The following is a 26155-nucleotide window of genomic DNA, read 5'->3' on the forward strand; positions in this document are numbered from 1 at the left end:
ACTACTGAAGTTACTAAAGCAAAAGTGATAATATATCCTTCTTCTTTATGACATCTATTCAAATGGTGTTTAGTCTAATCTCGCTAAGCTGTTTTCTTAGTATGAAATATTGGCGTGAAACTTATATATAATAAAAGTAGAGGGTTTAGAATCGTAAATTTACTTACTTGAATTACAGGGTGTCATGTGCAAAGTTTCCTTACTACGACAGCGTTAATTGTAACGGCGTTAGTGGGCAATTCGATAACTTCGCTGTCACCCGGACATTCCCTACGAGATTTCATGGCAGGGATTCGATTCCGGAAAAGAATCCCCCTCATTGGACCATGAGAGCGAGAGAAATTGGTGGAAAGATATAGGAATACTACTGAAATAGAACTCCTTCCCCTCCCTCTCCTTCTCCTTCTCCTTCTCCTTCTCCTCTCCTTCGAGCTCGCTTTGCTCCGGAGGAGAAGGATCGGTACCCTTGGATTTTTCTTCTGAGATCGCAGCGGCATTGCTCAGGTGCGTTGCGATTCGCCTTTGTTTTGCTCTCTCGTTGCACCGCGACTTCCGGATCGTTGGGATCTTTTGTAATACCTTTTCGTTTCTCGTTTCTGCATTTGGTTCAAGATCCAGTTCTGTTTGCGGATTGGTTTACTGATTTGAAATCAAGAGGGGTTTTGATGGCTACATTGGTTGCTTCCTACGGAAAGTTTGGATATTGAAGTTACCGGAGGTTTTATTTGCTGTAGAGAAATGGATTGCTTTTGGTTTCTCTTCGTTATTTGCTGAGCTCTTCAGGGTTGCAGGATTAATATATCATTGACAGTGTGAATTTTGTTGGTCTAGAGCCGTACCATCTTGTGCCATTTTGGTTTATGAAATGGATGGGGGGAAAGTAGCGTATAACTCTTTACTTTACCTTGAAATCTATAGATAGTCTTTTTCTGGTCTACAATCCTCTAGGCGAATGCCTACAGATTATTTTCTGTTAGATTTTGGTGATTGTATTGATTCTTTGTTCTTGGATGGTGCCTCTCTAATGTCACTAGATGCTTATTCGGAAGTGTATTCATATTGTAATTGACTATTGCAATTGATGATGCCATCGAAAAGTTTAAGCTATTGACTGCATGCTATCAGCATTAAGTGTCTCCTATTTGTTTGTGGAAGGACATGATATAATAACATAAGAACAAGGAAATTTTAGAGAGGAAGCATGATCTAGAAGCTAGTGTAATTTATAATAATCATTATTTCATATTTTTACTTGTCTATTTTGGTTCTTTTTCTGGTGAAACTATTGCATTTGTGTATTTGTATTGCTTGTGCATAGCATGACGATTGTATTTTTTTTTTCCTATTTCCAGCAGCTTGAAGAGTGCAAAGATGGTTGTACAGGAATTCAGTGTGGATTTGAATAAGCCTCTAGTCTTTCAGGTAAAATTAATTTTCCTTTGGTAATAATCTACCTTTAGATACCATGTGGTATTGAAGTTTAGACATGAAACCAGCATTGTATATTTCAGCAGAAGAAATTATAAGCTTTTGTTCTTGCACTTTTCTGTTTAAGCTATTATATTTGGGAGGGCAAAATTAAGCTTTTAGGTCTGTGCACTCATTTGCTTTGCCATAATGTCATGCACGGAGCTTAGTTGGAGGTGTACACCTGGAAGGCTGGAAATTTCTGCTAGATCCTATTTCCTGTGAATTTGGGATACTTGATCTCTTGCCTTTTCTTAAATATGATTTACTTTTTTGTGTCATTTAATTCATATTGCAACGATTAAATAGTTATTTTGGACTATGATATATTGATGCATCAAAGACTTATTTTAGTACCGATGTTTTTGTGTAAGACTGTTTCTTTCCATCAATTTAAGCTGCTTAACTGATCTGTTAAATTTCCATTTTGTGAAACCATCTAGGTTGGCCATCTTGGGAAGCATTACCAGGAATGGGTTCACCAGCCTATTGTTAGCAAGGATAGTCCACGTTTTTTTGCAAATGACTTATTGGAGGTAATGTTACTCTGCCTGGGTTATAAACATAGACCGCTCAACATAGAGTAGGAATAATAAATTCCTAATTCATTTCATTTTGAATGTCAGATGTTAACACGTACTAAATGGTGGGCAATACCAGTCATATGGTTGCCATTTGTGTGTTGGTGCTTGATTATGTCAATCCAGATGGGCCATACACTTCCTGAAGTAGCTCTAATGGTTCTGTCTGGAATATCTATTTGGACATTGATTGAGTATACTTTGCATCGCTTTCTTTTCCACATTAAAACTGAAAGTTATTGGTAAGTTAATTTTTCTCTCAATCTTCAATTGATCCCATGAACTTGATTTCTTTCGAGCCAGGAAAGTTCAATTAATAGATTTAACTCAGAAGATTTCAAATATCATTTGGCAGGGCAAACACAACACATTATCTTCTTCATGGATGCCATCACAAGCATCCGATGGATGGACTCCGTCTTGTTTTTCCTCCAACAGCCACAGCCATTTTGTGTATGCCGGTAAGCTTCATTTTACAGTTGTTATGAATCGAAATTAAGTTGTCATTGTTGTCATGAAATGAATATATTATGTTTGGTAGTAAATCTTCTTAAATAAGATGAGCACTAGTTTTATACAATGTTGAATGTTCTTCCTGATCTACAAGTTTTACTTATTAGAATTTAGAATGAGAACCTACTGTACTACATAAATCCTTTTCTGAAAAGTAACAGGTTTTATCATTTCTTTTGGATGATTGGAAATCTTAAGGGTTTTGATTTTTCAAAAGCCTACTGACTCTTCATGGATCATCATTTCAGTTCTGGAATCTGGTTAGACTTATATCCACTCCTTCCACAACTCCTGCCTTATTTGGAGGTGGCCTATTGGGCTATGTAATGTATGACTGCACTCATTACTACCTGCACCATGGACAACCATCAAATGACCCAGCTAAAAATCTTAAGGTACAAATTCCTATTAGCATCATTGACTCGCTGCATTTTATATATGCTTCTGACAACTTAATGTTTTATGTACCTCAGAAGTATCATCTGAACCATCACTTTAGAATTCAAAACAAAGGTTTTGGGATAACATCGTCATTTTGGGACATCATATTTGGGACATTGCCCCCATCAAAAACATCAGGGAAAAGCACTTGATATCTTCCTGTACAGTAATGTAAGAAGATTGTTACTCATTGAGGTTAGTCCCGGTTATCTCGTACCCTGAGTGTAGGCAAAATTCATTTGGATTTACAGCTATACTAATCTTCATAGTGGTAAAAAGTTTTCAGTTTCAGTTCTTTTTTCCTTTTGTCCTTGACCTTTTCTTTTCCTGCTGTATTTACTGCCTCGCAGATTTTCCCTAGGGTTTTGCTGGTTGTCATCTTCAGGATCTCATGATCCAATTCTTCCTATGGATCATAAACTGGTGCTTCAAATCTTGAGCATCTCTAGCTCTGTCAATCGTCAAAATTTTAATTGGAGGCTGATACCTTCTGTAATCAACTCCATCCTAATCTAATGGTTGGGTTATTGCAGGTCAAACTCGGGCTCTGTTTCTTTGGATTTTCCTCTATTCAAAGGTTCTTATTTTGATGTTTACACATGTGGAATTAAGAATAAGAAGTAAAAAGGAGTAACAAATAAGCAACAACATGAGCTTATGTTCTTGTTGCCGATGATGGGTCATAACATCCAACTCAATTCATTTTGCTTCTTGGTGTGGTTAATTTACAAATAAGGACGAGGTGATTTAGTTGCATGAATCACTTTATCTTTACGCGTCATTTTATTGCTTCTGACGATCGATTGACGTTCGATTGTACAACATGTGATAAAAAAAAAAAAAGCTAAGGGTGCATTGGATCCTAACAATAACCCATCCACTGTAGAATCTACGGTAAAATTATTTCATGCATCACTTTTATTATTAGTAATTACTCAAACTAATAAGGTCATGAGTTTGCATGATTACATCAACCTTATTCCACATGTACATAGTATATAATAATGAAAGAATCCAAGCATGATTGACTTATTGTATGCACCACTTCTCATCAAACTCAGGGCAGAAGACCACTTGATACTTGAAAGTCGCAGTGGGGCAAATGAAGGTGCAAGATGTAAACTTAATAGTGTTCCAGTTAAACCAGTGTCGTCGGAATTTAAACTTGGGTACACTCATTTCCTAAGTTGCAGCGTTACTCATTTGTCAATTCCCGGAGTCTGGTAGGAAGTTCATCGGCACGTTGAATCTGCCGATGAGGGAGATGTCGAAGAAATGAGAACATTGCATTAGTCTAGGGCAAACTGGTCTCCATAGGCAGTGCAGGCAAGCTTGCCATTGCAGTCGCCGGTCAGGCAGTGGCCGATGCCATTACCATCGAATGATTAGCTGCATAGCTGGTAATGGCCCAAATACGGCCCATGGTCGTGCCATTGGGATGTCGATTGCTTTGATGTTAGTCATGCATATTGCATAGTCATTGCGTCACCTCGATGTAACACCAAAAGTTTTACCACCGGTTTATTTTTGTGAGCCGATAAGAATCTCCAAGGTAGGGAGGCTCCAAATATAGAGCCACCGGACCGTATATTTATTATTTAATTAATATAATATATATATATATTAAATTATTTAATAAGTCTTCTTAATATTATTATTTTTTAATAAAAAATATATGGTTAGAAAACTTTCATCGATATCTTTATAATAAGATTAATATTCAATAATGTTAGAAATAATTTTAAATTACTATATTTTTAATTAAACACATCAAAATTATATTATACAAAATAAAAATAAAAAATTTAAAGTAACTTAAATAATTTAATATTAGACTTATTTTAAAGATCTCGATGAGACTTTTTCAATAGTACTATTTTTATTAAAAAAAATAATTAGTAAAAATAATTATATATTTACTTTAATTAATAAAGGATACAGATGTAATTTAAATTTTTGGATTAAACAAAAGCAAAATTGGCATTTTAAAATATTAAATATTGAGCTGGGCTCCAAATTTTTAGATGGGGTTCCAAATTTAGAGCTCCACTGTAGCTGGCTCCAAATTTGGAGCCCTATTTGAAGCTTGGTTGGAGCTCAACCGAGTTCCAAATTTAGAGTTTTGGAGCCCAGATGGAGGTGCTCTAATGCCCGATGAAATTTTGTTCAAATGATTAAAAAAACCCATGTTAATTAATTTAATGTATTTGGACCAGCCGGTAATAGATTGGACGCAATTTAGGTAAAGTTTGACTAATTACCATGTATAGCTTTTCACAAATAAACGCAGGAAAACATACTTTGAAACACTGGCCTACTCAATATATAGAAGACATTTCACTCCCTATATATCTATCTGTGTACAGACTATTATCATATGACTACTCAAGTCTCCAGTTGAGATGATCAAAAGAGAGTTTAGAGTTGGTATACGCCTAAGAAAAAAGAAGAAAAAAAGAGTTGGTATATATGTTTATTGATTTCACTCATTGGCTTCATTTGATGCATGGAACCCCTGTTCACTATTTTGCTTTCCAAGCGCAATTAGTGTTCACAAATTAACTGCATTTGTCGGTTGATTCATCGACCAGTATAACTGTAGAGATGGAAATTATTGGAGTTTAGCCTCATATGTATGAGATTTAATTTTATGGATCTTTCACTTATCTTTTACATGCATGCTACAGCTGCATGGGAAACTATGTGCGTGCGTCCCTTGTATAAAATCCAAATATTCCAGATCCATCCACCATAGAGTCTAGAGTTGTAATAAACAAGGATATATTTATATAATACCATTCATACATCAAGCTTGTTACACGTACGTAATCACCAAATGAACTAGTATTCACGAGTTTGATTTCATGATTACGTCGGCCTTATTCCAAACGTACTATATATCTATATATATATATATATATATATATATATATAAGCTAGCCAACCTTTATTCCGCTCAATGCATGCATCGGTGATGAGTTACGGTGTACTACTTCATGATCATCTCAGTGCGGGCAGAAGACCACTTGATAGTTCGTCCCCTCCGGGCAAGTGAAGGTGCTCGTGGCATCGTCCTTGGGGTAGCTATAAGCCTGCGGGCAAAGTTTCTTGAAGAACTTGGAGTAGTCGGTGGCCCCGCAGCTTCCCGAATTGCAGCAGTACTCGTTTGTCTTGAAAACCGTGCAAGGATTGTTGCAACCCCCGGGAGCTTTGAGCTGGCTGGGGCACTGTGACGTCACGTCGGCGCTGCAATGGACCCCCTTGCTGCTGCATCCCCCGGAGGTCGGGAGGAAGTTCATCGGCACGTTGAACCCGTCGACTAGGGAGATGTCGAAGAAGTCTTGTTTGCCGTACTGGTTGAGGGCGTACTCGGCGAGGGTGTTGGGCGGCACACCATAGGCGGTGCAGGCGAGCTTGCCGCCGCAGTCGCCGGTCTGACATTTGCCGTTGCCGTTTCCGTCGAAGGAGCAGCCGGTGCGGGCCCAGATGCGGCCGCCGGTCGTGCCGGCGTTCACGTTGAGGACCCAGGACTGGCCCGCATTGAGCTGGCGGCCGCCGCCCGGGACGGCGGCGGCCCAGACGGTGTAGGAGCACTGGTTGATGACGGTGAAGGTGGCAGCGGTGGAGAGAGAGATGAGGAGGAGTAAAGGGAAGAGGAACAGAGGTAGAAGAGTTGGGGAGATCATGACCATTGTGATCGAGTTAATTTTGTGGCGTCTAATGGAAGGAGGAGAGGTATTTATAGGCGTGCATATATCATATATCATACATGTAGGACTGTTTGGTCTGGACTGAGCTCGGAAAAAGGGTGTGGGAGGCCGAGAAAATAATTAAAGTCTTCAAGTTTGGATACGTGTCGATTTATCGTATGAGGGCAGAAATTATCACTTCTATCTCCACTTATTCTTAGAGAGGTTGATATTTCTCTATAGAAACAGTATAACCCCTGAAATTGATCCAAATGGTAGAGAGTTACTGTAAACCCTAGAACTCGACAATCTACAGGCCTAAGATAATATATGAGGACGTAATATTCTATGTAAACGTTTCTTTACTTTCATTAATTTCTTTATCAATATCAGATTATTTAGTCACATGTGATACTTAATTATCTATACTTTATCTCCTCTTATTATAATTATATAAAAAGAAGGAAACAGAAGAAAAGAAAGATTAATCACCTAGGATGGATGAGGTATATACGGGGATGACACGCTGAGTGAAAAAAGGTCCACAATGGCCACACAACTTCTAGTGGCCTTGACGCCTAACTTATACTTATTAGGGTAGAAAAAGGCATGACCATTTAGCAATGCTAAAGTGTAGGAATTCCACACTTCATCCAAAGATTTCCAACGATGGTGTCACGCGTAGAAATCAAAACTCATTGGTGACAAACAAGTCATGGTCATGCATGCCACCGCCTCAAGGTAATGTAAAAGCTTTGTTTGGGCTGTGCTAAATGTCAAATGAGTGATCGAAACCGAAGCAAAATTTTCACCCTAAATATAGCTAATGGAATAGTAATAACAAAAATCAATCAAGTTGAAGAAAACTCTAATATGATACTAATAGTAAAAAAATAAAATAATAAATAACTCTTAATCGCATGTTAAATATTTTAATGCAAGTAATCTCAAGAATAGAAACAATAGAAACAATAGAGAGAGATGTGCTTATATCCATGGGCGGAGTAATCTTTTTTCACTATGCGAATCTCAATTACAAAGAGTTTTTTAATTTAAATCTCCCTCAATACAATGGTGGCTAGCTCTTTTAATTTTTCTTTTAAGTATAAAAGATCTAAAATCTTAACTTCAGTATTTATAGGGCTAACTTAAACGGAAAAATCATACGGGGCATTTGAACATTCTTAGGCCCGTTTGAAGCCCCCCCAAAATTTAAATTCGAAATGCGAAAGAGCGTTCGAACACCCATAGAATTCAAATCCGAAACACAGAAGGGCATTCAAACTCTTATTGAGTGCAAATCCTCTTGGGTTTTCAGGTTCGAATGCCTCCCGGACCTGTTCAAATGCATCTAGCATAGCAAGCTGGTAACACTTGATTGAGCCAAACTTCAATAAACTTCTCCTACTGCTACCACCGCTTCATTCATCTTTACTGGGAGATCATGCATGTTTGCGTAGAGTTGAAGTAAAATTTAAAAAATCTTCTAACTGAATTGATATCGTAGATATCATGGGTCTTGAGAAGTTATACTAGTTAGTATAAAAAAAGATTTTCTTTGGTTGTTTTCTATTAAGTTCAAATTAGTCTCAACTTATGTAACTGAAATTTTCTCTAACATTTGGATTCCTCAGTGAAACCTATCCTTAACTCGGTGTAATCAATATAAAACGATAAAGAGATCCACAAAACTCTTTCAATATTAGCTTATGCCACTAATAGAGAATCAAATAAGAAACCAAAATCATATTTTTAAAATTCTATGTTTAGCATTATCACCATATTTCCATTGTAACATTCATATATATTGACTACCGGGGAATGTAAAAGGTTTCGATCGATCTCTTTTCGAAAGCGTACTGGCTCTTCATGGATCATCGTTTCAGTTCCAGAATCTTGTTAAACTTACAACCACTACGTCCACAACCCATATCTTATTTGGAGGTGATCATATCTTTTATTAGAAGTAATCACTCAAATGGCTAAGTTCATGAGTTTGAGGGAGGTAGTGCACCAGCTTAACGCATGCAAGGATGATTCGTACTACTTAGCTCAGTGCTAGCGCAATGGATCCCCGCCGGAGGTATTGCAGTTCCCGGTGTCCGGGAGGAGGTTCATCGGCACGTTGAATCCATCGACGAGGGAGACGTCGGAGAAATCCTCAGGGCAGACTCGGCGAGAAAATATATATTATAATTTAAAGCAAGAAACGGGATAGACTAGTAGCTGCAATCACACAATTCCAATTCGATCAATTGTCAAGTATGTTATGAGACCTTTTATTTCTTATTTAATTTGTTTCTTGCGTGAATATATATAATGGCTGCAGCTGGTCAAAGTTCATCGTCAGCTTCTAGAGTAGCCTTTTTGGGTCTGGTAAAAAAAAATGCTACGACCATTTAGGGTCTAGCCTCTAAGTATACAAAATTAATATTCTAAGCTTTATCCAATGAATACCGCGGGTGGTGGGCCTTATTCAAATAGAGTTGAAATAGTAATGACAAATATGAATAAGTGTGTAATAATTATATTTGATGTGCCATAATATGGAGGTAAAGAAAGAAAAATTACTAAAATACTTTTTGATTTGATTGAAAGTATATTGATGTAATAGATGATAAATAAATTAATATATTTTAGATATATAATGCTTGGGAGTTATGTAAGATGTAATTTTAATAATTAGTATTTATATTTTAAAATATTATTATTTTATTATTTAGATGATATTTTAAAATAAAATATTATAATCTAGAATATACAGACTTTTGTCATTTTTAGGAATACCATAGAACTCAATTAGCTAATATGTTGACAAATTTCATTAAAGCATGTATTACAAGGGATCTTAAGTTTTTGACAAAGCCCTTTGTCAAAACCTAAGTGGTTTTAGAAACGAAACAAAACATCATGTAATGTTTCCTAAATCGTATTATTTTTTAAAATTTAAATAAGTCAGCCTAAATCAGTTTAAACTAATACTGGGTTGGGATATAAACCAGTATGATACTATAATAATTATAGTTAATATGATATAAAAGAGTAATACATTTATTAGATATTTTAATAAATAACTAAAATACATTTTAGAGCGAATGAATGAGATGAGAAGAGAAGGGATAAAGAGAAAGTATAGAAATAATAATTGACTGAAATAATATATTTTAAATAAAAAAATTGGTAATTAGATTTTGTTAGTAAATTTAAAATATTAGTTGGAAAAGGAGAAGAGAGACAATAATAAGTATTACTAAACTAGTTTTAAGATAAACTGATCTTTAAATACTAAGCTAGTATAACCCTCGCTATATATATATACTAAATAAATTTATTGTTATTCCAAAGCCAAACACAAATAATTCCTTATCTTACCTTCCTTGAATCCAAAAGTATCCATCCATTGGACGACAGAGTCCACAGTTATAAACACGAATAATACAAATACTGTTGTTTCAAGCATCAAGTTTATCAATTTATTACACGTAATCACCCAATGAATAAAGTACTCACGATATATATGTCTAATCGCATGACTACGTCCACCTTATTCGAAAGCAAGTATATAATAACTATTATCCAATCTTTATCCGGCTTATTACGGGCAGAAGACCACTTGATAGTTCGTTCCCCCGGGGCAAGTGAAGGTGCTCGTGGAATCGTCCTGGGGGTAGCTATAAGCCTCAGGGCAAAGATTCTTGAAGAACATCGAGTAGTTGGTGGGCGCACAGCTTCCCGAGTTGCAGCAGTACTCATTTGTCTTAAAAACCGTACAAGGGCTGTTGCAACCCCCGGGCGCTTTGAGCTCGCTGGGGCACTGCGACGTCACGCCGGGGCTGCAGTGGACCCCCTTGCTGCTGCATCCCCCGGAGGTCGGGAGGAAGTTCATCGGCACGTTGAACCCGTCGACCAGGGAGATATCGAAGAAGTCTTGGTTGTCGAACTGGTTGAGGCCGAACTCCGCGAGGGTGTTGGGCGGCACGCCATAGGCGGTGCAGGCGAGCTTGCCGCCGCAGTCGCCGGTCTGACATTGGCCGTTGCCGTTTCCGTCGAAGGAGCAGCCGGTTCGGGCCCAGATGCGGCCTCCGGTCGTGCCGGCGTTGACGTTGAGGACCCAGGACTCGCCCGAGTTGAGCTGGCGACCACCGCCAGGGACGGCGGCGGCCCAGACGGTGTAGGAGCACTGGTTGGTGACGGTGAAGGTGGCGGCGGTGGAGAGAGAGACGAGGAGGAGTAAAGGGAAGAGGAAGAGAGGTAGAAGAATTGGGGAGGCCATTGTGAATTAATTTTGTGGTGTTGGCATTTATAGTGTCGAAAGGGACGGCCATTAGCTATACACGCTTGTACAAATTCCTCGCTAAAATCCACAGATTTCGGCTGATGGTGGTCACATACGAATGGAATCAAAAGTCATTGAGGGTGAATACGGATCGGATGCGAATGTATATAGGATAATGGTAAAATTATATTCGTATTTATAAATTATAATTCCTATGATGCTGGTCAGGTATAGAAATCAAGAGCCATTGGTGACAAACAAGTCATGGTCATGGTCACGCCACCACCTCGAAGTAACGCAGAAGTTCTTCAGTTCTTTATTCTTTTCCGTGTTTTTTTCTTCTTGAGAAATGAGAAGTTCTCTGCTTAGCTGTCTACCATCAGATCTTCTATATTGGGAGCTACCTCTGAAGTAAAACAAAATTCAACTAATTTGACATCGTAGAACATTGAGTAACAACAAAATTCAACTAATTTGACATCGAAGAACATTGTGTAACAACAAAATTCAACTAGTTTGGCATGATATGTAGAACATTGAGTAACTTATCCAAGGGCTTCGGAAAAGAAGAAGAAGAGCGGAAACGAGATATTTAATTATTTTCAATCATTTTTTTATTATATTATTATATATATTATTTACAAAAAAATTTGTTACCTACACAAACTCTACAACAATAATAAAACAAATTTTGTTATGTAATAATTATTTATTAGCATTATAATTATATTCAGTTGGTACATCACCATTGGGACATTGGAAAACCTCAGCAACAACAACAAAAAACCAAAAAATAAGTTGATTACTATCTGAAAAGAAAATGTGCTATGATCGAATTTGGCTATTATGACCCGTTTTAGTGAAAATATTTTCTTAGTTGTTTAACCAATCTAAATAGTAGGATTCAATTCAATCTAAAAATTACCTTAAATCCACGTATATTCTCATACAGATTAAGTTTATTCGCTATCTATCTATTTACCTACTAAATATACAACACTATATATATGTAGACTATTTCTATTGAAATGATCAAAGACAGACTAATTAGCCTTATCTCCTATCATGTTGATAGATGCACGCGTGAAAATCTTGTTCGATTTTTCTCTTCACACCTTGGAAACTTGTAAAGGACGGAGAATGATTGCCATGTTTTTCAACCCTTAGTCATTACTTTCTGGACATAGAAGGTTCTTACGTTTTCAAAAAGTCATGGCTCCACAGCCAGATGATTAGGATGGGTCTTCTGTGGGCTTTATACCCTATATCTCTAATAAAAGATTCAAAAATTATAACTTTCATGATCTGTCTTCTTTTTCCCCTTAAGATCTACTTATTATATGCTACATAGATGATCTCGACATGTTTCTTCAGATAGGGTTGAAAACGGGTTGAATTTTTAAGTACGGCTCGACCCACGATTCGATCTCAATCAGATTTGATACGAGTGCAAATTTTCTATCCGTTCTACTAGATTCATGTTCGGATTCGCATACAGTTTTAATATAAATTGGTCGGATCAAGATTTAAATATTGGATATCCGTTAACCTGCTTATATATAAATAATTAAACCTAATTACCTCCTCCTACTTCCCTCTTCACCATCTCGCTCACTTCACGTCTTCACCTCCTCCCCTCCCGTTGCATCACTGCATCTCTCTTCCCTTGTTTCAGATCCTAAGTTCCCCAGAAGTTTCTTTGCGGTGGAAGATTTCTTGGACGATGAAATCAGTAGACCATACACATACAAGAAGGAGAAGAAATCCAAAAACAAACACAAGCATATTTCTTGAACTATTGCTTGATGTGTTCATATCTAAATGGTTTGTTTCCAACGGGGTTAGGTGGTGTGATCTAAGTATATGAACTATACTGTTTGTGAGATTAAGCTGCGAACCCCTAGACGTAGGCTGTACCTGATAAAGGTACTGTCGATAGCTATGTGTTATATATATATATACATCCTAGGGGTGTTTGATGCAGAGAGCGTGTTAGGAGTAAACTTCGACAAGCCGGAGCGAAAACACCTTCACCAATTTTATTGATTTTCTAATGAAATATTAAGAATTAGGACATCAAAGTCTTATTGATTTAAAAAAAAAAGAAAAAAAAACTCTAAGGACAATAGAAAATGAAACTCCAATAATCTTATTCAATCTTTACTGATCCCAAATTAATAACTATAAGAAAAAATAAATAAAGCTCATCCTAGAGATCCATAATATAAAAGAATAATCTAAATCTGAAATCTCTACTTGAAGTTATTAAGATTAAGCTTTCTTAGAATAGTAAAATTATGATTTTTGAGGCCTAAATGAAATAATTTGGGCAAAAAAATAAGGTAATTTTAAATTTTACTCAGTACAATCTTTCCATAAAAAATAAAGTATAATTAATGTTGCCCAATTTAGCGACGTCATCCTGAGCATGCGAAGCAGGACTACAAGGCTTAAATTCTAGCTTCCGAGTCCACTTCGCCACCAGTTGAAATGTCCACCTCAAGAATTGATATCTTCCGAAGGACTTCTCGTACGTCTTATCATCGTGAAACACACCAATACACATTGTAACACACCGGCCATCCATGTAGCACTCCACCTCAAGCCCCTCACCGTGTGATCTCTTCTCCTCGAGGATCGAATCAATTTTCGACTCCTTCAACCAGTCGAGCGTTCTCTCGAGCATCTTGTATGCAACCTTAACTTTGAATTCCCGGGCCCTGAGGAAATTTAAAAACGGAGCACATTCTCCTTTTCTTTGTTCTCCTCCTGTTATTGAGGACGGCGTCTTCGACCTTTGACCTCAGCTCCATTAAGGCCTTCTTCTCGTGCTCTTTAAGGTCGGACAGGAAGTTACTCTCCTCCTTGAAGGAGGAGTTCTTCTACGTTATGGAGCCTACAGTGGTGATCTCTTCCTTGGACACCTTAACTTTCTCCTCTTGCTCTACTGGTGTGCTCTGCTCTGCATTCTTTGATTCGACCACGTCGACGGCTGCGACATCCTTGAACTCAGCCGGCTCCATAGGGTAGTTCGCCACATAATAATTGCCGGGAAAACTAAGTAGATCGATCAGATGGAGAAGATGGAAAGGTTAAAACATGTGGAAGAAACATATCCCGTGGCATGATGGGCTTCATCAATGAAGGGTCCTATGTCAAAACTAAAGTGGTTTTAGATACGAAACATCATGTAATGTTTCCTAAATCGTATTTCTTTTTTGAATTTAAATAAGCTAGCTTAAATTAGTTTGAGCTAATATTTTGTTGGATATAAACAAGTATGCGACTACAATAACTAGACTTAAAATGACATGAGAGTGAGAAATTTAAGAGATATTTTAGCAAATAATTAAAATATTTTTTAGGGCGGATGAATGAGGTGAGAAGATAAGAGAAGAGAGGAGAAAGAATAATTGCAATGAAAAGCAAATAATTAAAATACTCTTTAGAGCCGCTCAAATGCCTAAGTTCATGAGTTTGATTACATCAATCTTATTCCAAACATACTATATGTTAAGCTAGCTTAATGCGTACAAATCTAAAACAATCTTTAATTATTTCGAGGGAGGTAATTGCGCTATCTTAATGCATGCAAGGGTGACTCGTACTACTTAAGCTCAGTGCCAGCGCAGTGGACCCCCGCCGGAGGTATTGCAGTTCCCGGGGTCCGGGAGGAGGTTCATCGGCACGTTGAATCCGTCGAGGGAGATGACCGAGAAATCCTCAGGGTAAACTCGGCGAGAATAAATATATATTATAATTATAATAAAGCAAGAGACTAGTAGCTGCAATCACACATTTCGATCAGTTGTCAAGTTTGTTACGAGTCCTTTTATTTCTTGCGTGAATATATATAATGGCTGCAACTGGTCAAAGTTCATCAGCAGCTTCTAGTGGCCTTGTTAGGTATGGTAAAAAAAATCCATGACCATTAGGGTCTAGCTTCAAAGTATATAAAATTAATATTCCAAGTTTTATCCAAAGACTACCGCGGATGGTGACCCCCCCTTATTGATATTAGAAGTACTAGCCAATAACGTGCATAATTTGAAGAGCTGATTCGATAGTGTAGACTGTCAAATATACAACTTGGCCTATGAACTCATCAATTGGCTAATATCTTGACAAATTTCAGCAAAAGATATACTAATTTCCATCTATAATCTCTCACAAATAAACAAAAGAAATACACTACTAGTATCGGAAATACGTAGCACTCTCTACCTACAACCAAACAATTACTTAAAAGAATTGACCACATTGCAAGCATACTCAAAATAAAAAGGACAGATTGACTACGTGTATATATATATATATATATATATGTGGTATTGAATTCCGTCATTAGCTTTGATGGAAACTTATTCGGTATTTTCTTTCTTTCCATGCGTGCTTATTTAACAAACTGCCTGTACATTTTATTGGTTGATTAACAAGAAGATCTCTTTTTACACGCCACATAAATGCAAGGAAAACTACGTAGATCGATGAGAAGTAGAAGATGGAAAGGTTAAAACATGTGCAATAAACATATCCCCTGACATGATGGGCTTTGTCAATGAAAAGTCCTACGTCAAAAGTAAAGTGGTTGTAGAAACAAAAGAAAACATATATAATGTTTCCTAAATCTTATTTATTTTTTAAATTTTAATAAGCCAGCTTAAATCAGTTTAAACTAATACTGTGTTAGAATATAAACCCGTATATAAACCAGTACGATACTATAATAATTATATTTAATGTGACACGATAGGGTAATAAATTTAGGAGATATTTTAACAAGTAATAAAATATTCTTTAGAAGGTAAAAGGAGAGTAGAGAGAAAAGTGAGAGAGAATGATTAAAATGATAATAGATTGAAATAATATATTTTTAAAAATAAAATTATAATTAAATTTTGTTAGTAAATCTAAAATATTAGATGAAAAAAGAGGAGAGACAATAATAAGTTTTACTAAACTAGTTTTAAGATGAACAATGTTTAAAACTTTAAATATTAAACCAGTATAACCGTTGCTATGTACATATACTAAATAAATTTATTCTTATTCCACAGCCAAACACAAATAATTCCTTATCTTACTTTCCTTAAATTCAAAAGTAAAATCCAGAAGTAACCCATCCATCCATCCATTCATCCATCGATCATAGATTCCACAGTTATAACACGAATACTTAATCCTATTATTTCAAGCATCAAGTTTATCAATTTATTACACGTAATCACCAGTGAATTAATAAAGTACTGTTGATAGGTCTAATTGCATGATTACGTCCACCTTATTCGAAAGCAAGTATATTATTAATACAATCCAATCTTTATCCAGGTTATTACGGGCAGAAGACCACTTGATAGTTCGTCCCCCCCGGGCAAGTGAAGGTGCTCGTGGGGTCGTCCTTGGGGTAGCTGTAAGCCTCCGGGCAAAGATTCTTGAAGAACATGGAGTAGTTGGTGGGCCCACAGTTTCCCGAGTTGCAGCAGTACTCATCTGTCTTGAAAACCGTGCAAGGGTTGTTGCACCCCCCGGGTGCTTTGAGCTCGCTGGGGCACTGCGACGTCACGTCGGCGCTGCAGTGGGGCCCCTTACTGCAGCCCCCGGAGGTCGGGAGGAAGTTCATCGGCACGTTGAACCCGTCGACTTGGGAGATGTCGAAGAAGTCGAGGTTGTCGAACTGGTTGAGGCCGAACTCCGCCAGGGTGTTGGGCGGCACGCCATAGGCGGTGCAGGCGAGCTTGCCGCCGCAGTCGCCGGTCTGACATTGGCCGTTGCCGTTTCCGTCGAAGGAGCAGCCGGTTCGGGCCCAGATGCGGCCGCCGGTCGTGCCGGCGTTGACGCTAACATCCCAGGACTCGCCCGAGTTGAGCTGGCGTCCACCGCCAGGGACGGCGGCGGCCCAGACGGTGTAGGAGCACTGGTTGGTGACGGTGAAGGTGGCGGCGGTGGAGAGAGAGACGAGGAGGAGTAAAGGGAAGAGGAAGAGGGGTAGAAGAATTGATGAGGCCATTGTGAATTAATCTTGTGGTGTTTGAACTTTGAAGGAAGGGGATTGGGGGTTATTTATAATTATAAGTGTGCATGGAGGAATAGGAGGTGGTTTTGGTCTACATTAGCGTGGAAAAAGATGCGGGAATCGGAGAAAACTTACGGGATAAATTGACTAATATCTGTAATCCTACAACAAAGCTACCAGTCGTTTAATTTTCGAGATTTATTCTACCAAATTGTGCCGAGTCACCGAGTGCATTAATAATTGAAGTTTGGCCTATTGTGGTACGTTTTTCGATGGTAGGGTTCGTACTTGTCTAACTAAATTATTAAGAAAGACGACTAGCCTGATATATTATCCAGCCTATAATCTATGAGATTTTAGATCATAAAAATAATTCTTTATGTCCACTTACTGTTTGAGATTTTTTTTTTTTTTCACACATTTCTGTTTAGAGACAGTATGTGTGTGGTCCTGAAATTGATCCAAATAATAGTAGAGAGTTTGTTTGTTTATTTTTTTTTTGATAAAAGGTGGGTAGGATAATGATCGTTTGTTTCTGCTCGTGTAACAAATTCTTATAGTAGTAGAGAGTTACTATAGATTATATAACTCAACTCAATTTAAAAACTCATAATATTATAAGATAAACTTTTCCTACTTCCATATCTTTCTTTTTTTTAATATGAGACTATTTACTCACGGCACTCAACAATTTGTACCTCATCTCTATTTCTTATAGTAAAATGAGAAAAAGAACTGTCCAGCTTAGTTCATAGTTAAACACTCAATTTTTCTAGAATTAAGTTAAGCTATTCAAAATAAGACTTTAAAAAAAAAAATCAAAGTAGCCAATTTTTAGCTGCTAGTTTCAACCAAACATAGCTTTAAATTCTAATTTGTTAGGGTCGCAAGGGGATGACCATTAGCTATATACGCCTGTACAAATTCCACGTTGAAATCAAAGATTTTGGCTGATGGTGGTCCACTAATGAATGAAATCAAAAGTAAATTATATTCGTATTTACAATAGTAAAATTATTTTCCTGTGTCGGTGGTCAGGTATAGAAATCAATAGTCATTGGTAGACAACGAACTCATGGTCATGCCACCATCTCGAAGATACGCAGCAATTCTCCACTTTTTCTTTTGTGTTTTTTTATTTTGAGAGATGAGAAGTTCTCCACTTAGCTGCATGTCTACCATCAATTCTTCTACAATTGGCAGCTAGCTCTGAAGTAAAATTGCTAAAAACAAAATTGAACCAATTTGAGTGGCAAAAAAAAATTCAACTACTTTGACATCGAAGAACATTGAGTAATGTATTCATGGGTTTCGAGATAAAGGAAAAAAAAAGCCCGAATGAGATATTTTAATTACTTTCAACCACATTTCTCTTTATTTATTCACGACACATATATTATTATTTATAATAAAGTTTATTATTTAAACAAACTCTATAATGATAATAAAATTATCTAATAATTATTTATTAGCATTTATTACATTATCATGTTGGGATAATACCTCAATCGAAAACTTCAGCAAAAAAAGAAAAAAGAAAAAAAAAGATAGAGTAAATTGCTGTCTAGAATGAAAATGTGCTATGATCGAAGTTGGCCTATTATGTGACCTGTTTTAATGGAAATATTTTGTTTGTTGTTTAACCGATCTAAAATACTAGAATTCAATTCAATCTAAAAGCTACCTTGAATCCATGTATATTCTCCTAAAGATAATTAAGTTTATTCGCTATCTATCTATTTACCGACTATATATATATAGACTATTTCTGTTGAAATGATGAGAGACTGACTAAGTAGCCTTATCTCCTACCATGTCGATAGATGCACGCGTGAAGATCTTGTTCTATTTTTCTCTCCACGCCTTGGAAACTTTCAAGGATGGAGAAAGATCGCCATATTTTTCAATCCTTAGTCTTTATTACTTTCTAGACATAGAAAGTTCCAACTTATCAACAAGTCATGGCTCAACAGCTAGATGATTAGGAAATAGCCACTTCCATTCTCTATACCCTATATCTCTGAAAAAAGTTCCAAAAATTATAACTTTCATGATCTGTCTCTTTTTTTCTTAAGATCTACGTATTATATGCCACTGAGATGATTCCGAAGAAGGTCTCGTCGTTCTATGTACTTCTTTCACGCGCTTAATTACAATCCTGAATTCCTTCCTTGAAAGTTCCGCATGTTCTTCAGATAGGAGTGAGAATGGGTTGGATTATTAACTACGGTCTCACCCACTACTCGATCTAAATTAGTTACGAGTGCAAACTTTCTTTTTGTTCTGAATTCATGTCCGAATCCGTATACTGTTTAATATAAGTTAGTTGGATCAGGATTCTTCACCTCCTTCCCTCCCCCTTGCGTCATGCACTCTGTCTCCCTCCCCTCGTTTCAGATCCTAAGTTCCCCAGAAGTTTCTTTGCAGTGGAAGATTTCTTAGATGACGAAAATAGTAGACCACACACATACAAGAAGGGGAAGAAATCCAAAAACCCACGCAAGCATATTTCTTTCAAGCACCGCACTATAGCATTCATGGAGGCCGCCTCTCTTAGTGTGTTTATATCTAAACGTGGTTAGATATTCCGATCTAAGTATCTAACCGATTTGTTTGTTTTATGTTGTTTGTGAGATTAAGCTGCAAACCTCTTGGACTCAAGCTCTACCGGATAAAGGTATTGTTTTAATTTTTTTGTTTGAACACTCTTTCTAATCCGCATCAAGCATTATAATTACAATGAAGCAAGAAATGCAATCATACACTCCAATTGTCAAGTTTACAATTAATTTTATTGTAAAGCATACATACGGCTAGGCGGCTATCTGTAACCGGTCAAAGTCCACTCTTCAGAAAAAAAAGAAAAAAAAAAGTTGTCCAGCATCAGCATTTAGGTAGTCTTCGCGTGTGATTTCTTATTCCTCTCTGCCTATCTATATTAAATTCAATGGAATAAACCTTATTCATTATTCATTAACCAGACAATTGTAATATTTTATATGTGTGTGTGTGATTTAGTTTTATAGATGTATCTTTTACCTGCCACAGTTACATGTAAAAAGATATGTACATTTCCTTATCCAAAACTCAAATCCAACCCAGAAGTGATTCATCCACCATAGAGTCTAGAGTTATAACCATGGATAATACCATTTCATACATCAAGTTTATTACACGTAACAACTCAAATGGATAAGTCGTCGCGACTTCAATTGCGTGATTACATCAACCTTATTTCAAACATACTATGCATATGAATGGGTGACTCCTCCGCGCGGGCAGAAGACCACTTTATAGTTCGCCCCCGCCGGACAAGTGAAGGTGCTCGTTGGGTCATCCTTGGGGTAGCTATAAGCCTCCGGGCAAAGTTTCTTGAAGAACTTGGAGTAGTTGGTGGGCCCACAGCTTCCCGAGTTGCAGCAGTACTCATCGGTCATGAAAACCGTGCAAGGATTGTTGCACCCTCCGGGCGCTTTGAGCTGGCTGGGGCACTGTGACGTCACGTCGGCGCTGCAGTGGGGCCCCTTGCTGCATCCCCCGGATGTCGGGAGGAAGTTCATCGGCACGTTGAACCCATCGACTAGGGAGATGTCAAAGAAGTCGAGGTTGCTGAACTGGTTGAGGGCGAACTCGGCGAGGGTGTTGGGCGGCACGCCGTAGCCCGTGCAGGCGAGCTTGCCGCCGCAGTCTCCGGTCTGGCAGTGGCCGTTGCCGTTTCTGTCGAAGGAACAGCCGGTGCGGGCCCAGATGCGGCCGCCAGTCGTGCCGGGGTTCACGTTGACGACCCACGACTGTCCCGGATTGAGTTGGCGGCCACCGCCCGGGACGGCGGCGGCCCAGACGGTGTAGGAGCACTGATTGGTGACGGTGAAGGTGACGGCGGTGGAGAGAGAGACGAGGAGGAGTAAAGGGAAGAGGAAGAGAGGTAGAAGAATTGGGGAGGCCATTGTGAATTAATTTTGCGGTGTTTGGAGGAGGGAGAGGGAGAGTTTAATTATAGTTATAGGTGAGCACGAGGAGATTTTGGTCTTCAAGGTTCTGAATCCCAGGTGAGACATGGAGAGAAGTCCTTTTTTAAAGGGGATTGCCTCTGATGGTGCAATGACCCAAGTTGGCCTCTTATGATCCGTTTTAATAAAAATGTTTCCACACTTGTTTAACCAATATAAATAGATATAAACAGTAGAACTCAATTCAATTTAAGAACTTATGCCATTTATGTTAATTAAAATCTAGCTAATAGTTCATATAAACCTTTCTCATATTTACTTTTTTTTAACGTGGAAATATTTACTCTAGGATGAATGATCATATATTCATATGGCATCGTCCACATGGATATATATGCGGTAACGACTGGATCAACTTCTCGTACAGTGTTTAAATTAAAAAAGAAAGAAAGAAAGAAAGAAAGAAAGAAAGAAAGAAAGAAAGAAAAAGCCTTCTTGTACAGTGTATACGTTGTTTGTTTAAAAGAAAAAATAAATTGTAGTCATTGGTGACAAATAAGTCACGGTCATGCAACTACCACCAGTTCATTTTTTTTTTATTGTTAGAGCTCACTGCTCATATATATACATGGACGTGCAGAATTGAAGTAAAATTTGAAAAATCTTTGAACTGATTTGATATTGTTGATTATAAAGTAACGTTCATATAGACACAACTTGCGTCAGTGTATCAACCGTGCACGCCTGATAACTCTAACCCTGCTCTTTTTAATTTGATTGCTTTGTGTATTCGTTTTGGCGAATCATCTCAGGAGCATTAAATCTACAGAATTAATGCGCTGGTGGCGCGTATTCTGCAACACGCTCGGACCAAGTCACCCCTCTATATTTAACCTTCAATATAGATAAGATATTAGAATTTAATGCATTGAAATGATGCAGTGCCGGTGGTTAGATTTCTGACCAGACATGCATAAGTGGAAGCAAATTCAGCAAAAAATGAACTAAAATCCAAGTGTATTCGTACTAGTTTATTCGCTACCTATCTATGTACTGACGAAATATATAAGACTATTCCTATTGGAATGATCAAAGAGAGACTAATTAGCCTTATCTCCTACCATGTTTATCAAGCATTAATTGATAGATGCACTTAACTCTCTTACATCAATTAGTCTATTCTTCCCACACCACTTAACTCTCTTACATCAATTAGTCTATTATTCTCTTCAAATAACTAAGTAACCAACGTTAAAAAAACCAATTGGTTCTTCTTCTTCCTCTAGGTGAATGGTGAGTGGTGATCGATTGGCCTCTTCCTCCTTCGTCGACCGGCTCCTTCGTTAGCCTCCTCCTCCTCCATTAGTAAGTTGTTGCCGCCATCTCCTCCTCCTCCATCGACAAGCTGTCGTTGCCTCCTCCGTCGAAGCTGCCGCTACCTCCTCCTCCGTTGACAAACCATCGCCGCCTCCTCCTTCATTGGCCTTCTTTGTCAAACTCCTCCTTCTCCTCTGGCCTTCTTCATCAAACTCCTCCTCCTCTATTGACAAGTTGCCACCGCCTCCTCCTCCTCTTTCTTCATCGGCAAGCTGCTCTCTCTTCCTTTAGCCTCCTCCTTCAGCAAGTTGCCATCCTCATTTTCGCCACTGCCTGCCTCCTCCTTCTAAAATCAAGCTCAGTCTGGCTCGGCTTGGGTTATACTCGAGCTCAGACTGACTCAGCTTAAGCTCGGTCAAGTTACCCGAGCCTAAACATCAAACTAGGGCTTGAAACTAATTTCGAGTAGAGCTTGAGCTAGAGCCTAGCTCTAGCTCGACTCGTTTACACCCCTAATTAGCCTTCTCTTCTTACCTTGCTTCCCGGATATGTGGAGGCAGCACTAATCGTTGCATGTGAGTGAAGCAAGTTCATCATCAACCTTAGAGCATCTCAGGGGTGCTTCTAGGTTTCCTTCGCTTCTATATTTGGATATCTCTAGTTGACCTCCCCATGGACTACTGGAATGAGAGGGCGATCAACAGGATTATTGGGTCCTTCAGGGTGACAGAGATATCTTGGACTCCGATTGCCTGTGGCTCTGCGACCTCACTGAGTTCTAGGACATCATATCCTGTGAGGATCTGAAGGCAACACTAGAGTAGGTTGATGTCATCTCCGTCGATGGTTTCCGCCACTTCACCTAGTCAAGGTGGCCATCAGTGGTTGGATCGAGGGTCCAGTTCCTTCCCAATCCCAAGCACCACTTGACTCCAATGCAAATGGAATGCTTAGATCACGAAAGTCGGGTAGTTTCGAAACCGCGCGAGGAGAAGGAGGAGGTTATGGCTTCCTACTATCTCAAGAGGACGACCAAGTGGGAGAGGAGACACCTGGAGGAGGTGGGTTGAAGTCATTAGGGAATGCTTCTTTGAGAAGGACCGTTTTCTATCAGGCCACTTAACAAATCTTAGTCATCAACAACATTTGAGACGTGCCGGCGATCACATTCATCCATCCTAACAATACAAGTTTTAAGCATCATGGGCTACAGGCTATTCCAAACTAGTATTTTAGAACATGGTCATGGCACATCCAACAGTGAAACTCAATAGATGAGTATAGTCATATGGATAAATGTTGATGATATAAAGAATGGATAAAAAGCACATAGCTTCACATGGTGACACACTCCAAACCCTGTGAACTAATAATTCTTCACTAAAAGCATCAGATACATATGAAAGAAAACACCAATTCTAATTTACATATATCGAAAAAAAGCCATTCACAATATAAATGAAAGTAATCCACAAGAAAGACGCCAACCCTGTCCAAAAATGAGGCAAATATCAACACACGATATAAGGGCCTTTGAAAAAAGTAAAGTCCATCGAAAATTATCAACAATGTTTTGTCTTGTATCTGAACAAGACTTTCTTCTTCTTGTATGTGTTGTTCTCAATTGTCAGAACCACCTTTCCAGGCTCCTTATTCTTAAAAGAGTTCCTAGTTGTTTCTTCCTGATGACCCATTTTTCTTTCTTTCTGAATGACAATTGTATATGATCCTTCATCAGAAGGAACAAATTCTTCTTTGTAATTGACCTCCCAGCCAAACACAGTCAAATCCCAAACAGCCATAGTTGCAACCTGTGTAAATGATAGTAAAAAAAACCTACAAATCAAAACCATGCTAGACTTTTGTTCCGACAAAACTAATTCATTATAGTTAGGTGCTTTATACCTGCGGTACAGGAATTTCGACATTTTCAATTGATCCAGATTTAATTGTTAGTTCTGAAACACCACCATCTTCTCCAGAGAACTCGATGTCGCCCTCACGTTTCAGACCACCATAGGAAACAGGGATGTTTTCTGCAGGAATATATCTGTGAACAGAAGAACTACATTGTTAAGCTGACCTTAATTTTCTATCATGGAATTCATAGATTGTAGGATGAGGTAAATCACTTACTTGAGAAGAGTTTCTGGGACCTTCCAAGGGTGAGCAAAGACAAACTTGCTCCTGGTTCTTTGGGTTAAGAAAGGTGAAATAAGAGCACTGAACGCATAGTACCAGAAGGGAACGTTGATGAAGATCTGTAATTAGAATTTAGGGATTAGCAAAACTTTAGTATATAGACAAAGATCAAAACTCAAAATAGATAGTGATTAATGTTTCCCAGGATAGAGATGTTTCTTTATTACTTATGAGCTCATCAGCAGAAGGCTAATTATCGTCTCTCAGAAATCATCTTACAAAGACTAGTTGCAAAAAAAGAAAAATTATGCTCTTCATAAAACAAAACATAATGATCATTTTCCTCATTTCAACTAACGAGTAGATATACTTTCATGATGTTATATGAAAATATTCGCCATGAAGAGAAAAATAATTCAAGTTTTGCACTATAAAATAAAATTGATGTCTTGTTTGAACAATACTCACATTCTTTGTTACGAACTCTGGATAGTTATTCTGAAGTACCTCCACGGCCTGCTTCATGGCAACTCTGAGCTCCTTCCTTGAAAGCCTTGGCGAGTTCTTCAGATCAATAACCTGAACAAGCGAAGCAGGGCTACCAGGCTTAAATTCCAGCTCCTGAATCCCCTTCTCCATGAACTGAACTCTCCACCTCAAGAATTGATCTCTCTTCTCCTCAGTTCCGAATGCCTTCTCGTACATCTTTTCATCTTGAAACACACCATACACATTGTAACACACCGGCCGCCCTTCACGGTCGACGCCATCCATGTAGCACGCCGCTTCAAACCCCTCCCCGAGTGATTTCTCCTCGAGGATCAAATCAATTTTTGACTCCTTCCTCCACTCGAGCGTTTTCTCGAGCATCTTGTATGCATCTTTAACTTTGAATTCCCGGGCCCTGAGGAACTTTAAAAGGATTACATTGTTGCTCTCAGGGCACTTGCTCGGAAGAAGGGGGACTCCCCACAAGTTGATATCTTTATCAATGACTTGGGTGGTCTCCTTCTCCTTATCTTTGTTCTCCTCTTCCTCCTCCTTCTTGGAGAACTTGTTATTGAGGATGGCGTCTTCCACCTTTGACCTCAGCTCCATTAAGGCCTTCTTCTCGTGCTCTTTAAGGTCGGTGAGGAAGTTGCTCTCCTCCTTGAAGGAGGAGTTCTTCTCCATTATGGAGCCTAGAGTGGTGATCTCTTCCTTGGTCACCATAACTTTCTCCTCTTGCTCTTCTGGTGTGCTCTGCTCTGCATTCTTCGACTCGACCACGTCGACGGCCGCGACATCCTTGACGACCTCAGCCATTTGGGTTTCAACCGTCATGGTTGATGCAAGGGATGGTGTTTGGATGAAGAAAAGGTAGGTGATGAGGGAGATAGGGAGGTCTCAATGGCTATATTATATTATATGAAAGAGCTAAACTTTTTTTTTAAAGGTTTCTTCTGGAACACGGAGAAGAGGAGGAGAAGGTTTAGTTAACGGCTATTGTAACTGTCCTAACGGCTAGTAAAAAGATTGGAATCTTGTGTTACAGTGCGATTATATAAACAATTTAACATCTGTCCAAGAAGGCACTATATACAACATAATATTAATTATTTATACTGCAAATATTAGCTGCTGCTCATATGATTAAACTAATATTTCCCCAAGTTCAAAACTCCACAGCTATAAACACATATTTCTATGGATAACAAACATTAAGAAATCCCACCAGTTGCTATTTTATCCGAGGGAAATGTGACTAAAAAACAAACTATCCAATA

The 26155-nt window shown here is 38.3% G+C and overlaps 6 protein-coding genes across 8 annotated transcripts; 1 reads left to right on the forward strand and 5 right to left on the reverse strand.

Moving 5' to 3' along the window:
* Window positions 1-272: 272 nt before the first annotated feature.
* Window positions 273-3652, forward strand: LOC140784562 (dihydroceramide fatty acyl 2-hydroxylase FAH1-like). 3 transcript variants are annotated; one of them, XR_012108290.1, is made up of 9 exons: window positions 283-504; window positions 1353-1422; window positions 1911-2003; window positions 2094-2290; window positions 2404-2509; window positions 2810-2956; window positions 3035-3197; window positions 3353-3425; window positions 3536-3652. XR_012108290.1 is itself a non-coding variant. In XM_073132045.1 (8 exons), exons 2-7 carry the CDS (start codon window positions 1372-1374, stop codon window positions 3152-3154), a joined length of 714 nt encoding a protein of 237 aa, XP_072988146.1. In that variant the 5' UTR covers window positions 273-504; window positions 1353-1371; the 3' UTR covers window positions 3155-3197; window positions 3353-3652. The 3 variants fall into 3 exon arrangements, 2 of the variants coding, with proteins under 2 accessions (XP_072988146.1, XP_072988148.1); XM_073132045.1 differs by having other exon boundaries at window positions 273-504; window positions 3353-3652; XM_073132047.1 differs by having other exon boundaries at window positions 366-504; window positions 1356-1422; window positions 3353-3541.
* A 2114-nt stretch (window positions 3653-5766) lies between these two features.
* Window positions 5767-6723, reverse strand: LOC140783353 (protein P21-like). The gene has a single exon (XM_073130223.1). The coding sequence runs from the start codon at window positions 6692-6694 to the stop codon at window positions 6008-6010; it is 687 nt and encodes a 228-aa protein (XP_072986324.1). The 5' UTR covers window positions 6695-6723; the 3' UTR covers window positions 5767-6007.
* Window positions 6724-10068: 3345 nt separating this feature from the next.
* Window positions 10069-11008, reverse strand: LOC140783386 (protein P21-like). Its single transcript, XM_073130260.1, has one exon. It carries the CDS (start codon window positions 10962-10964, stop codon window positions 10287-10289), a length of 678 nt encoding a protein of 225 aa, XP_072986361.1. The 5' UTR covers window positions 10965-11008; the 3' UTR covers window positions 10069-10286.
* Window positions 11009-16128: 5120 nt separating this feature from the next.
* LOC140783860 (protein P21-like) lies at window positions 16129-17144 on the reverse strand. Its single transcript, XM_073130946.1, has one exon. It carries the CDS (start codon window positions 16972-16974, stop codon window positions 16300-16302), a length of 675 nt encoding a protein of 224 aa, XP_072987047.1. The 5' UTR covers window positions 16975-17144; the 3' UTR covers window positions 16129-16299.
* Window positions 17145-20111: 2967 nt separating this feature from the next.
* On the reverse strand, window positions 20112-21211 carry LOC140783450 (protein P21-like). The gene has a single exon (XM_073130341.1). It carries the CDS (start codon window positions 20925-20927, stop codon window positions 20226-20228), a length of 702 nt encoding a protein of 233 aa, XP_072986442.1. The 5' UTR covers window positions 20928-21211; the 3' UTR covers window positions 20112-20225.
* Window positions 21212-23609: 2398 nt separating this feature from the next.
* Window positions 23610-25835, reverse strand: LOC140783454 (patellin-4-like). Its single transcript, XM_073130344.1, has 4 exons — window positions 24858-25835; window positions 24384-24508; window positions 24153-24297; window positions 23610-24058 (listed from the first exon to the last, which is right to left on the reverse strand). The coding sequence occupies exons 1-4, from the start codon at window positions 25710-25712 to the stop codon at window positions 23810-23812; spliced, it is 1374 nt and encodes a 457-aa protein (XP_072986445.1). The 5' UTR covers window positions 25713-25835; the 3' UTR covers window positions 23610-23809.
* Between the last annotated feature and the right edge of the window lie 320 nt (window positions 25836-26155).

Source organism: Typha latifolia, chromosome 3 (assembly GCF_019914945.1).
Source record: "Typha latifolia isolate L0001 chromosome 3, TyphaL0001v2, whole genome shotgun sequence".
NCBI lineage: Eukaryota > Viridiplantae > Streptophyta > Magnoliopsida > Poales > Typhaceae > Typha > Typha latifolia.